The following is a 15210-nucleotide window of genomic DNA, read 5'->3' on the forward strand; positions in this document are numbered from 1 at the left end:
AAAATTTCCAGCAATTCTGAGGATTGAATCAGTTCTCATACTGGGCATAGGAGAGACTCCTGTAGCCTTCTGGTTAGGGGTATAGCACATAGGAAACAGTGCATTTCACCTCTTCTAGATTTTGGAGTAACTTAACACTTAGGGTAAGTTAGGATCATAGGATCATAGATTTAGAGGGAAAAGAGATTTAGGAAATCAGCCAGTCCAACACTTAATTTTTTTACATTTGGGGAAACCAAAGTCCAGAAAGGTTTGCCCAAGGCCACACAGGTAATAAGTGGCAGAGCTGGGTTTTGATGTGAAGTACAAAACTCGTTTTACTGTGTCAAACTGCTTCTCAGTCATCCATTCTAATTTTCTAGCGTAGGTACAGAATCTGTTACAAAGCATCAGATATAGCATCGCGCCAGAAGAGTAGTGAAATTAGCCTGCCCCAATTAACAAGATGCTGAGAAGGCAAACTGTGATAGCTCCAAGACAAAAGTCACCAATTAAATCAAAGCCTTGGGCCGACTAAGCATTATTGGGAGTCTGTGCTTTAAGAAGACATGAGCATAAAACTGGTTTATGGTTGGCTCTTCCAACATTTTTTCCCCTTTTGGCTGGAGGCCACTGAAAAGGCAACTGCATAGCATGCTCCATCTTTGAAATTCCCAGGTCCAGAACAGATTTACCTACTAGTAATGATAATAACAAAAATAATGGTGATGATGATGGTGGTGGTGGTAGGTACAGTGGGTGAGAATACTGGACTTGGAGTCAGGAAGATCTGAGACACTTACTAGTTGTATTTTCCTAGGCAAGTAGCATAATGTCTTCTATCTCGGGTTTCTCCTCTGTAAAATGGGGGTAATAGCAATATCTACCTGACTGAGTTGTGAGAATCCAATGACATAGCATGTGCAGAGGACTTTGCAACCTTAAGCTATATACATCCTAGCTTATTTTTGTTTCACTCCTCTTTCTCCTCCTTACTGATGTGCAAAGAGGGTGGTTCATCTTTTAAAATATTTATTTATTTATTTTGGTTTTCAGCATTCCTTCCCACAAGATTTTGAGTTCCAAATTTTCTCCTCATCTCTCCCTTTCCCTGTTCCATGAAAGTGTGCATCCTGATCACCCCACCTTCTCTCTAGTCTTGCAAACCACTTCTCCGTCCTATCCCACTCCCTGTTTATTTTGTTTTCTCTTTGACCCTGTTCTCCTCAAAAGTGTTTGTGTCTGATTACCCCTTCCCCCAATCTGTCCTCCTTTCCGTAGGGTAAGATAGATTTCCATACCCATTTAAGTGTGTATGTTATTCCCTCCTTAAGCAAAATCTGATGAGAGTAAAGTTCAGAGAGTGGCTCATGCTAGGAGTTCTTTTGGTTGTTTGAGTTTGGACCTGTGATTTCACTGGTAGAGAATCTTCTTCTATTTTAGCAGATCAGCTGTTGATCATTGGTTTATAATCTTAGAGATTTGCTTGGGGAGCTTAGATGACCACCCAGGGCTTACACAGCCAATATGTGTTAGAGGTAAGACTTGAACATTTCTAATTCCTGGATGGTTCTCTCTCCTCAATATCTCCTTGCCTCTCTTGTTTGCCTTTTGGTGGACAAAAGGCAGCCATGAGTAGGATACCATGAGGAGAAGAGAAAAGGGTGGGAAATAGATGCCTGTTTAGTGCATAATTTTGTAGGTAGAGTTTTACCAGTTGTGTGGGGAAAAAACCCACACCAACAGGTCCTCAAAGAATTCATTGTACATACATACCATAAAGCAGATATATAATAATGTTATAATATTATTATATATATATACATACCACTTTGCAAAACTTAAAATGCTACATAAATGTGAACTCTGGCAAACCCTGCCCTCTTGGAGCTCATTGTCTACTAGGGGAATGTGATGGATTCAGAGTCCAGTGGGTTTCCTACCATACATCTCTAATGTTATATATCTTTGACTATTGACTTGTGGACAAGGGCATGCATGTATGCTGAAGGGAGTCTGTCATATTTATACTTTGGGCCAAGATAATGGAATTTACAAAGTCCTAAACCATGAAAATCAAACATACACACACTCTGTCTCTGTCTTTCTGTTTCTGACTAGCTCTGTGTGTGTCTTTCTCTCTGTCTCTCTTTTTCTCTCTCCACAAGTATAATGATTTGTATTTCATTTTGGTACAGGTTGTGAAAATCTTGGAGAAACATGACCCTTTGAAAAATGCCCAGGCAAAATATGGATCTATCCCTCCAGATGAGGCCAGTGCCGTCCAGAACTATGTAGAACATATGCTTTTCCTGCTGATTGAGGAGCAGGCTAAGGATGCTGCGATGGGACCCATTCTGGAGTTTGTGGTCTCAGAGAACATCATGGAAAAGCTATTCCTTTGGAGCTTGAGGCGAGAGTTCACTGATGAAACTAAGATCGAACAGCTGAAGATGTATGAGATGTTGGTGACCCAGTCCCATCAGCCTCTGCTGCACCATAAGCCCATCTTAAAACCTCTCATGATGCTGTTGAGCTCTTGTTCAGGGACAGCCACCCCAGCCGTGGAGGGAGAGCTGGTTGTCTTGCTCAACCAGCTCTGTTGCATCCTAGCCAAAGACCCATCCATTTTGGAACTCTTTTTCCACACTAGTGAGGATCAAGGAGCTGCCAACTTCCTCATTTTCTCCCTTCTAATTCCCTTTATTCACCGTGAGGGGACGGTGGGACAGCAGGCACGAGATGCTCTCCTTTTCATCATGGCCCTCTCAGCGGAGAACAGCATGGTGGCCAACCACATTGTGGAGAACACCTACTTTTGTCCAGTAAGTTTCTCATATGTGGTCTACACTCTTGTTTCCGCTCATTCTTCCCCATCTAGTGTTCTCATTAGTTTTTTCCTTTCCTTTCCTTCTTTTATCTACTTTGTTTCTTGCTCCACATCTAGTGTTGAAAGATGTTGGGCCTTTGGGGCAGATAGTGTTGGAGAGAGCAGAGAGAGCTAAATTCACCTGCCATTTGGCTGAGAAATCTTTCCCTGAACACAACAACCTGGGAAAAGGAGAGATTTGTGTTGCCATTTTCCCCTTCTGGCTTTGAAGTTTCATATATATTCCATTAGCAAACAGTTTATAGTTTGTTCCAGTGGTGCAAATCATGAAAAGATCAATAAAGCTTGCATTGTTGTATTCACTGCTTCTCTGGGGGAGTTCTCTGCCAGCACACAGTGGTGGATGGTGAGGCCTCCACACAGTCACAGTTTCACTCAAGGGCAGGGACTGTTTCATTTTGGTCTTTGTCTATTCAGTGCCTACCTCATTCCTGGCATATGTGAGACCCTAATAAATATTTGTTGATTTCATTTCATGATAAGGACCCCTAATTCATTGGGCTTTAGGATCACATAGTCCAGTGACCCTCATTTTGCATGTGAGCAAAGTTAGACTTAGAAATAAAAAGTGATTTGCCCAAAGTTACACGGGCAGCAGAACTGGGAAGTTGAACCCAAACTCACTGAATCCAAGTTTTGCCATAGCACTGTGGTTTTAACAAAAAAAATAAGACTTCAAAATCTGAACATAGTAGGTTATCAGTCAACCAATGACTAATCAGTCAACGTGGATTTATTAAACTGCTGCCATATTCTGGGAGAGCACCCCTACCCCCAAGGCGTTTTTATTCTCCTTGGGAAATGGAAAGGGGGGTGAGTTTGGGAGATATGTGTTAACAGATAAGTAAATATAGGATATACATGAAATAAATACACAATGATTGGACAGAGGAGATAGTACTTGAGCTGAGCTTTAAAGGGATCTTGGGGTTCCAATGGGAAGAAGCTAACAAGGGAGGGCATTTCAGCCATGGGAGGGAGCCTATGCAAAGGCATGGAGGTAGGAGATGGATGAGATGCAATGTCATGTGTAGAACCTGTAAGTACATGTGCTGTTTGCCTTGAGTTTGAAGGAGGGAATGGAAAAGAGAGAAAACAAGCATTTATTAAGTGCCTACTACGTGCCAAGCACTTTACAAATATCTGGTCTGACACATTTAATTTGTAATCAGCATAGGCTGCAGCCAAATTGTGAAGATTTTCAATGTCAAACTCAGGTTTGTATTTTATCCTAAAAACAATGGGGAACCACCAAAGTTTCATGAACAAGGAAGTTCCATAGTCACACCTGTGTTCTAGGAAGAGACTGTTGTAATTTTCCCTATGCAGTTTCACCTCTTGACATAAAATGAAACAAAGCATAGACCTCTAAGACTAGAGTTGACCTACTCCAGCTCCCTCTTCACCTGTTAATGAGGAAATGACAAAAGGCTCCCAGCTCTTCTGTGGAACGTTCCAGAAATCTTCAATAAGCTAAAATTACTTACACTTAATAGCTTAAAATTGCAATAAGACTTTTGGGACACTCCATGTACCAATTCCACATGGTAACCAAATAACATCTAAGGATGATCTAAGGATGAGCCTTCTTTGGATTCATGTAGGATGTGGGGGATGTGGTGACATTTTGAACACTAATAGGATTTTAACTAGATAGACTCAGAATTTGTCCACTACTTCCAGTACTAACTATTTACATTTTTCAGGCACAGTTTTCAGACAGACCCTTATTACCTCCCCACATTCTTTTCCTGATTCACAGAAAGTTCATTCTTTAACTTGGCCCTTTGAAGCCTCAAACATGCCATATTTTGTGGGATCATAATTGCGTATGTGTAGATATAGGTGGATGGTTACATTTGGAAATGGGCAGACAGCACTTCCTTGCCATAAGGGACACTAAGTGGAAGGGGTAGTTTCATTGCTAATTATGAAATGTGATATGATTTTTTCTAAGGTTAGGAATCAATAACCAGCTTCACATAGTAGAATATTTGCTAGTTTCTATGCATTTGAAATTAAAGCTGGGCCAAACATGAGAACTTACGCCCATAATCCATGCTGCTTGAGAGGCCGAGACTGGTGGATTTCTTGAGCTGGGGAGTTCTGAGCTGCAATGAAGTTAAAGCTGATAGGGTGTTCATCCTAAATCTGGTATCAATATGGCAAATCCTCAGAAAGGTGGGGCTGGGGTGGAGGAACATTACCAGGTTGCCGAAGGAGAGGGAAGCTAGGTAAATGGGGGAGGTGAAAGCTTCCTTGCTGGTACGTAGAGGGATTGGACCATGAGTGGATAGTCTACTATCAGCCTGGACACAAAGGGGAAGCCAGTTGGGAGAGACAGAGACAGAGAGATAGAGACAGAGAGAAACTATGCTGCCTAGTTGGCATTATAGGGGTTTATTTTAGAGCCTGTAGGTGCCACTATATCTTGAATTTAGTTACACAATACACATACATACATACATATACATATAATATCCCAAAAGTCTATGAAAGCTAACGTGGCACTAAGACTTTTGGGACACTGCATGTGAGTGCATGTGTGTGTATACTTGTGTGTGTGTGTGTGTGTGTGTGAGAGAGAGAGAGAGAGAGAGAGAGAGAGAGAGAGAGACAGACAGACAGACAGACAGACAGACAGACAGAGAGACAGAGAGACAGAAAATGTTTTTACTTTTTGTGGGATAGATTGCTTTAGCATGACGGAGTTTATTGGTAAACTGCCTTTGTATTTAATGACTACCATCCACTTTAGTGATCTAAGAAAAACATTGTTGTATGAAAAAAAGCAACTTTAAGAGTAGACAGCCTACGAAGTAAATAGGATTTGAAATTGGCCTCTGGTTTCCTGAGAAGAGAACTGCATAGCTTTGCTATTAAAGAAGGGGGATGAGTGATGTCACAGCTCATGAGCAAGGGATCGGGGTAGGAATCTTTCGGATAGTAAGCCTTCAACATGTATAATGTTGGGCTGGTGGTGAAACCCGCTCTCATGCTATAGCCAGGTTTCACTGTTGGTTTTTAGAATTGCCTTGCTATTTTAGAAAAAGTATTTAAAGCACTGTACCTATTGTTTTTAAAGGTTAAGGGGGGAAAACCCGGAGGGCAGTGAGGACATGGGCTAGCCTCACTTGAATACAAGCCATAAAGGAATATGGAGCTTGGTTGTGTTGAGTTGTGCCCCCTTAGGATAGATCCCATAATCTGATTTGTACTCTGGCTTGCATAATTACGTCTGGCACTTAATTTAGAAAACAAGGTCTCTTTACAATGGAGATAAAAAGCTCACTCTATTAACCATCGAGCAGAGGAACACAATTGACAAAAGGCTTTCCCTAATTAGTATGATTGTCAAAGTGTGTTAGCATCGGCCTTCTTGAAGAATAATGACTCTTTTAGAAAACGAGGCTGCTGTTTGAACATTTTTTTGAAGGGGAGAGAGGAGGCTAATGGAAAGAGTTTGACACTCACCTGCTCCTACCTTCAAGATATTGTCTGTACTTTCCCAAGTAAAGATGGAAAGGAAACCAACCATTCTGCTACAGGAAATATTTTAGTGCTAGCACATGGCTGGGAGACTAGATGATCTTATCAGCAGATTTAATTAAAGAAAAAAATCAAACAGAAATTGTTTTAGCCCTAGCAATTTGTTCCCCAAAAAGGATCTGTAAATCAAGACATGGAAATGAGAACAGCTGACCTTTAGGCACATGGATGCAGGTAGAAAGTTGTTGATCTCATCCCAAATTTATGAGGCCTTTTATTTTGGTGAGTTGTATCAAATAGACCCCACCAGGTGTGTGGCTGCCAACTTCGGATTGAAACCATCTGCTGGAATATCTTAATGCTCTTTTGCTAAAAATGAATTGGATACCAGAAGACCTTTAAAGTTCAAAGACAAGCTCTCAGCAGAGAAAGACCACAGGCTGCCAAGGTTGGGTGATGCTATGACTACTACAGGCTTATTTACCATATGAGGAAATTATGCAAGATATTGATGAATTATGTGATTAGATTAAGGCTCCCTAATGTTTAGTCATAAAGCCACCATTATATCAAGGACCTGTGATTTTTACCCATTGGCAAGCGCCCGTGTGGGAATTCCCTTCATGGATGTAGTTTTCACTCAATTTATAACTGAGTTTAAGAGAATTTTCTGAAGCATAGAGAGATGAAGATTTTTGCCCATCATCACGTTGCTAATAAATGTCAGAAAAGAAATCGGAACCGAGGTCTTCCTGACATTAAATCCTGTCCATTATGTCAGAGCCTGAAACTTAACTGAGTTTCTTACCTTAGACTTGTGGTCTTCCTGCAGTCTCCCAACAGAGACCTCCCGGGTGCTGTTTTTTCATACAGCAGTGTTTTTCTTAGATCTCTAAGATGTGTGGTAGTAGTGTCCCTGATTCTTTAGCAATTCATTTGTTGTGGACGGTACAGCTGAGCCTTCCCACCAGGTGTTAGTGCTGGGCGGCTTAGGGAATCTGGACCTGAGGCTTTCTCTGAAGCCATGGCCTTCCATTATGGAATACTTCTAAACTTTCTGGTATTTCATGTTTATTATGAGGTTTTGGGAGGTAAATAACAACATCTAATTATCATGCATCTGTAAGCAGATCAGTGGAACTGGGGTCCGTTCCTATTTCTCTGGCAGCCAAGCGTCATGGTGGATAGAATGCTGAACTTGGGAATTAAGAGGACTCCAAAGTCATGGTGTTGCCCCAGACACTTACTAACTGTGTGACCCAGGGCAAATCACTTAATCTCTTTCTCCCTCAATTGCTTCATTTATAAAATGGGCTGATAATAACACTGACCTCACAGAGTTGTTGTGAGGATATAATGAAATAATATATGTAAAGTACTCTGTAAAACTCAAAATACTATATAAATGCATTATGTTCTTGTTATTATTATGTAACTTCTATAGGTGTTATTTTTTTTCCATTTGACTGTGAGTTCCTTGAGAGCACTTTTCTCTTTGTCTCCCCAGTATTTAGCACAGTGCTTTGAATATGATAAATGTTTAATAAATGGTTATCATCATATCATCATCATCATCATCATCCTCTCCTTTGTTAAACTGGTGCTTATCACTCAGTTCTAAGCTGGAAGATACCTCTTCAACTTGCTAATTCAACCAATATCTGTACAAAAATCCCCTCTTTGGTATCCCCAAGAAGAAGTCACTCAAACTTTGCTTGAAGATCTCCCAGAAAAAGGGACCCTGCCACCTCCCCAAGTTCAGCCCCTTCTATTTCTGAACAGTTCTAATGCTACAGAAGTTTTGCCCTTGTGTCTCATTGTAGCGTGGAGGTGTCACTGGTTCCCAAAGAGTTGCCTGCGAAGCATAAGCAGTAGGAATTTCTTCAGTGTTGGAAAGACTTTAAATATGGCTAAGCCTGCTTTCCAAAGACCCAAAAGGCTTATCTCCAGTAGACTGGTGATGATTTTTTTGGTCATGGCAACTCAACAAACAAAGAAATTACATAGTGGCCTGTTTCTGTTGTAACTGGTAGGGTAGATCCTATGAATCATAGAGTTTTTAACCTTTCATAAATATTCATTTAGCTGAAAATAATAACTCAGCAATCATACCTGCCAAATCTTTTTTTCAAAATATAATCATATGATTTTTTTTTGATCAACAAAAATCTATTTTCTTTTTCTCCTTCCTCCCCCCACCCAGAAAATGAAAAATAAAACTCTTGTTTCAAATATGCATCATCGGACAAAAGGAATTCCCATAGTTGCCATGCCCCAAAATATGTCTCAACCTGTCCCCTGAGTCTGTCACCTTTCAGGAGGTGAGTAGCATGCTTCATCATGTATCTTCTGAAATAATTACAAAAGACGCCAGTTATCTTCATGTATAGTTATCAAAAATAGTTTTAACCTTTTTGTGGTGAGGCTTATGCATCCTTTCTTAAAATAGTGTTTTTGAATGCATAAGATAAAAAATATAGTATTATAAAAGAAACCAGTTGTATTGATACATAGCTATCAAAATGGTTTTTAAAAAGTTCATGGATACCCCCTTAAGAGCCTTTGATCTAAATATTTGTTAGGGAGTTTCAGGTCACTATTAATAATTTTTGTTCTGTGCTTTTTTCAATTCAAAGTGCTTCCTTCTTGGCAGAGAAAACAGAAATAAAACAAGAGAGTTGAGTGTTTCTGTCTTCTTTTTTGCTACCTTTTCTTTCAGCCTTTCTCTTCTATATAGTTTTAAGAATTATTTAACAATTACAAGCTTCAGTTCATTTTGAATATTAATGATTCTCATTCAATCCTTACAGCAGTGTGCCAGTGTTAAACTTGAAGTCAGGAAGACTTGGCTACATGACCCTGGACAAGTCACCTAACCTCTTTCAGCTTTAGTTTCTTCTTTTGTAAAGTGGGGATAATTATTAATTATTGTTAACCACATAAGATAGCATATGTGAAGTGTTTTGCAAACTTTAAAGTGCTAAATGAATTTTTATTTTATATATGTATGTGTGTGTGTGTAGACACACACACACATACATATATACACATACAAACACACACACACATATATTATCACTCCCTTCCCATGGCACAGTCCTGTATGGACTATATGAGAAGAATTAATATTCAAAATGATTTGAAGCTGAAAAGAAATGATAAAGACTGAGAAGATAATTCTTAAAAAACCACACAGAAGATAATGAAAGAAAAGCTAGGATAATGGATGATTTCATCTGCATACTTTTTTTTCATCTTCATACTTTTAAAAAAAACTAATTTTATTATCTTTTGTATCGCCTCCATTTTCTCTTGTATCCTCCCCAACCCTTTTCCAGACAGTCATCTCCTGTAATAAAGAATATTAAAAGAGAACTTTATTCTTGAGAATTTCCCACCCCTTTTCAACTGACTTTTCTTGCAGACTATTAAGCTATGGAATCTTCCCCTTCATTTCTATGAAACCTTAAAAATCCATTCTTCTGAAAATCTAGAGTACAATGTCTGACTGCCTGGCTTTCTTTTCTTCCCCTATTACAAATCTTAAGGTGAAATTGTTATGGGCAGCTAGGTGGTGCTTTGGATAGAGCACCAGGCCTGGAGTCAGGACGATTCATCTTTTGAGTTCAAATCCTGCCTCAAACACTTACTAACTGTGTGACCCCTGTTTGCCTCAGTTTCCAAATGGGTTCCTGAAGAGTCTGTCATGACTGAAACAACTGAACAACCACCACAAAAAGGTGAAAGTGTCGCTTGCTCTTTGCTTTCATGCTAGTTTTCCCTTAATGCCTAGAATCAAGTGCGGATAACAGGCTCACCTTCCGTCTTTTAGAGAGCAAAATCCTCATTAAGGTAAGCTTATGATATGAGCTGCTTCTTCACTTTGGGCTGAAAGTACACTCCAGCAGATGTTCAGGGGATCATTGTTTCTGTTCCAGTTTGTCATCTATTTCCCAAATGTTTCTTTCTTTTTTCTCCTTCTGTCCAAGTCGTCTATGGTGTAGTCAAAGACTATCTCTCCTGTTTCCTTCTCTGTTGGACTCTATTATGATTCTCTTTTCTTTTTTCTTGATTTTTTCATATCCCTACATTTTAAATATATAGTGCTATTTCACCCCATCTCTGCACTTTTATCTGTTCTTTTTCAATAAAACATACTCTTCAGAGCTGTATTCCAGTCATGAATCCAGTTCTACCGTCTCGGTGGTACAGGTGAGGTCACATTTTTCTCCATACGTTGGCCTCTCGTATTCACCTTACTTGTTATTCATACTCTGGGCATTCCACGTTCCCAAGGTCCTGCACTTTCTTGCTGCTGCCTCATTTATTGGATTTTGTCTCCTGTATATTATTGTGTGTTTTCAATGGTTCTCGTCCTTTCTGGCAGCTGTCACGCACTGTGGTGTTTGACTTGGTATGGAAATGTAGACACTTTTTCCTTCCCACCTCCTTTTCTTTTGTTTTTAAGCTTAAAGCTCTCTTAAGCTAAAACAAAGTTTGTGTAATTCCGTCACAGTGATTTTGAAAGGAAGGATGAGTGGGGTGATGGGGAGATTTTGCCGTACTTGTGCATGGACCAGAAGGTTCTTTTGTAGGTATGCTGATTTGTCATCAAAGCTTAGTCTGTTTTGCAGTCAGGACTGCAGTAGTTCTTCACTTGGGGAAAAAAATAATTTTCCTTAGAGGATTCAAAGAGAAAATTTTATGGTGTGTCAAGTTTTTAAACGCTGAATTAATTTTCATGCAAGTGCTGGCTCTAATTCATTCCTGCATAGAAAAATCAAATCAATAGATATTCATTGAGCTCCCACTATGTGTAAGGCTCTTGTGATAAAAATGTTCTCTTTTAAATATGTTATCTTGAGGGTAACTGCAAGCTCTCATTCCTCTTTTCTGTATCACCCACTGCCTGCTAGATATCTCCACCAGCATGTTCCATAGACACCTCAGACTCCTCATGTCCAAAAAGTAATGCATCTTCTCCTTTCCACCAACTCATCCTTTCTTCAGGTTTCTCTGTTTCTTTTGAGCATGACACCATCCTTCCAGTCATCCAGAATCACAACCTTGGAGCTGTCCATGATTGCTGTTTCTTGTTAGTTATGTTTAGTAGTATGTCTTACATTGTTTCCTGTCTCTTTATTCCCAGGGTCATTGCTATTCTAGTTCTAGGACAAGACCTTCATCATGTCTCTCCTGGACTGTAGCAATAGTCTACCAGTTGGACTTTCACTTTCCAGTTCTCCAGTACATTCTCCATACATCTATAAAAACAATCTTTCTAAAGCATGGTCCACATATCAATACTGTGTCCAAGAATCTTTATTGACTCCAGAATAAAATACAAATTCCTCAGCTTGGCACTTAAAGCCCTTCACAATCTAGATATCCCTTACCTTTCCAGGCTCATTTTACTTTATGTCCCTTCACATCCTATCCATTCCAGTCACAAACTGGCCTTTTTATTATTTCTTGAACTTTACACCTCCAGATCTTTCTATAGACCATCTTCAAAGTCTGTAATACACTCCTTTTTCACCTCCACCTCTGGGAATGCCTTGCATCCTTCAAAACTCAACTTGTATACCATCTCCATTGGAAAACCTTTCCCAATTCCCATACTTGTTAGTACACTCTCTCTTCAAATCATATTTATTAATCTATTTAAATTCTGGATATTTTAGTGCAATGCAAGATTGTTGTTGGCAAGAACCTTTTTTCATTTTTTTCCTTGTATTCCGAGCCCCCCCAGCACAGTTCCCAGATCATACGAGGTTCATAGAAAATACTGTTTAAATTGAATGAAATATGTTGTTTTGGAACCGGATATCATTTAGAATCAGAGCGACCTGTTTAAGCTTCTGCTTATAACACCTAAATGCCCTTTATGCAAGGTGTGTCAGTAGAGCAAAATCTCCTAAGTGTTACAGCTTCTTTTATAGACACAAGATAAAGGCTAAGCCACCAGTTGACTGCCATAGCAGAAGGTGGGTCTCTTGTGGTTGCCCTTCACTCTTTGCCTCCCACAGAGCACTGGGGAAGGCCAAAATAAGGACTTTGTTAGTAGGATACTGGATTAGGAGGCCAAGTTGAGTGCACGGTCAACATAATTAGGTGGGGTGTGCTGTGTATGAAAGGCTTAATTGTCTGAATCAACTTGAGAATTACAGCAGTGTCTTGTTTACCCAACCTGGCACAGAAACATATCTGTAGCCCTATTCCCAGGTATTTGCTCTGGTAGAACACGCATTAAAGTGGGGATAAGACTGAAAGGATTTTATGTATCAAAGCACAAAAATCTCAGTCATGTTTCTTCCTGAAACTTGGCAACACTTGCAAGTTGCTTGTTGCCCTTTCCTGCTGTTTCCCCTCAGTGACTGCCCCATTCTCTTTTTGTAAGACTTTGTAAACTGTACGTAAGCTGCTGCTCTCAGTGTTTCCATGGTTGACCCTGTTTCACAAAAGTATCCTAGGACCATGGAAATAGAAGTGGAAGGGACCTTAGAGGCCATTTATTCAAGCCCCTTCGTCTTACAGATCAGGAAATTAAGGTCCAGAGAGGTGAGACTTTTCCATAGTCACACAGGTAGCAAATGGTCCAAGGCAAGATTCAAACTCAGGTCTATGATTTTAAATTTAGCAGCCTTTTCTATTCCCCCTTTATACTTCTGAGGTTAGAAATGCCATTGCTCTTTATTTCTTCTTTCCTTCCTGTCTATGGTAAGGGAATTTCTTTTCTTGGTTCAAGCCAATCCTTCTACCTAATCATTCTATCCCAACCCCTCCCATTTGCTTCACAACTTTATTCACTCTCTTTGAATTGTTCATCTTCCTTCTGTCTCACTTCATCCACTCCTTCCCATTCTATAATTTATTTCTATTCAGTGATCATTTATTAAGTGTCTGCTATGTACAAGGCGCTGTGCTAAGACCCAGTGATACAAGGATGAAAAACAACTCAGCCTTTGCCTTTGAGGAACTCAAAAACTAACAGGAGAAGGAGGGGAATAACACCAAGGAATATGTTAACAATATAGAAGGAAATGAAGTCAAAGACAAGTTATAGACAAAGTACCATAAGCAATTTAAGGGATGGAGAAATCACTTTCAGCTCTGGGGAGGCTCTTTGGAAGAGGTCATATGAGCTAGGTCTCAGAGGAATAAAAAAAAAAATTCAGTAGGCAGAGATATAGAGAGTGTTTTCCAAGTGGGAGGGGTAGACAGGTTATATGGATGTATAGGGATGAGAGAGTGCAAGCTGAAATTGAAGAACCATTAGGAGCCCATGTTGCCTGGAATGTAATGTGTGAGAGGGATAAAATAGAAGAGGAAAATGTCCATTTAAAAATTGATATTTTTCACCAATGACATGTAAAAACAGTTTTTAACATTCATTTAAAAAGTTTTGATTTCAGATTTCTCCTGTTCCCCCCCCCCCTCCACTGAGAAGGCAAGCAATTTGATATCGGTTATACATGTACAGTCATGCAAAACAGATTTTCATGTTAGTCATGTGCAAGAAAACATAGACAAAAAGGAAAATAAAGAAGGTAAAGAAAAGGTCTGTTTCAATCTGCATTCAGACTCCAGCAGTTCTTTCTCTGGAGATAGGTAGCAGTTTTCATCATAATTCCTTCAGAATTGTCTTGGATCATTGTATTGCTGAGAATAGCTAAGTTATTCACAGTTGATCATTGTACAATAAAGCTGTTACTGTGTACTATGTTCTCCTGGTTCTGTTCATTACACTTTGCTTCCATTCACATAAGTCTTTACAGGTTTTTCTGAAAGTGTCCTGCTGGTCATTTCCATCACACATCTTCCATCACAATCATATAGAACAACTTTGTTTAGTCCTTCCTCAGTTGACGGACTTCAAGGGAAATGTCTTGAGGTTGAGAGACAATAAGTAATCAAGGCCTTTGAACCAGTGATCTCTCTATCAGGCAGATACCCCAAGGTCAAAAGATAGAAAAGTCTCATCTACGCCAGCACTTTTCATAGTTGTCTTTGTGCAGGCAGCGATCTATAGGTTTTTCCCTCCTTTTATCTTCTACCCCCATCACAGTCTCCTAGAAAAAGAAAGTCTCCTTAGCTTGCAATTAAAATAACCTTATCTTTATCTGGAAAACTGTTGTTAGAAATTACAAAGAAGCAGTAAGCAAATTTAAAAACAATAGGAAAACACTGATTAATGAACCATCCTGGTTTTTGTATTTAACACTAAAACAGAAGAGAGAAACAGGGAGTTCAGTAAATTCACCATCGTTCCATTGATTTCTCTTAAGAGCCATAAATTCAGTCACTCCCTTCTGGAGGGATGAGACTGGGAGAGGGAAAGGCTCCAGCTACTACCAGGCATAGAGTCAGTCCTTTGGAAAGTCCCCCATTTGCTTCTCCTTTTGCTATTGCTTTCTCTTTCCCTACTTCCCTGTGTCCCTCTCCAGAGGGAATTTAAAAGTGCTACTCTAGTGGAAGACTTTGCCAGGGCAGTTCCAATCCCAAGATGACTTTGTCCCTTTCTGAGCTGGAAAGGAATCCAACTCTTATGGTCTTTACAGCTTCACAAGGCAGCTCATCCAAACCTTGTCAGAATGGCTGCTACAAATCAGTAGCAGGGAGGGCAGTTATGAAGGCCTGCTTGAGGCTAGATAACATGAATTTGTAGTGGCCCCTAATCAGCATGGTTTTGTGACTTTGTCTGGTATGAATGGAGAAGGCACATGGTGGGTGGATGCCCTTTCTTTCATACAAGTATTGCCTCTTATCTTTTTTTCTTCACATCTTTTCTTTTTTCTGATGCCTTCACTTCATCCCGGACTTTCTCTGTTTGTACTTGATATGGTCTGATT

At 39.7% G+C, this 15210-nt stretch overlaps 1 protein-coding gene across 10 annotated transcripts in view; it reads left to right on the forward strand.

Moving 5' to 3' along the window:
* The window catches only part of FHIP1A (FHF complex subunit HOOK interacting protein 1A), a 368975-nt gene that overhangs the window by 216336 nt on the left and 137429 nt on the right, over positions 1 to 15210 (forward strand). For all 10 annotated transcript variants that reach the window (XM_072621249.1, XM_072621248.1, XM_072621251.1 and 7 more), the window contains one exon: positions 2178 to 2804. In XM_072621249.1, the coding sequence (XP_072477350.1) occupies positions 2178 to 2804 (627 nt within the window). The remainder of the gene's footprint in view (positions 1 to 2177; positions 2805 to 15210) is intronic.

Source organism: Notamacropus eugenii, chromosome 6 (genome assembly GCF_028372415.1).
Source record: "Notamacropus eugenii isolate mMacEug1 chromosome 6, mMacEug1.pri_v2, whole genome shotgun sequence".
NCBI classification, from domain to species: Eukaryota; Metazoa; Chordata; class Mammalia; order Diprotodontia; family Macropodidae; genus Notamacropus; species Notamacropus eugenii.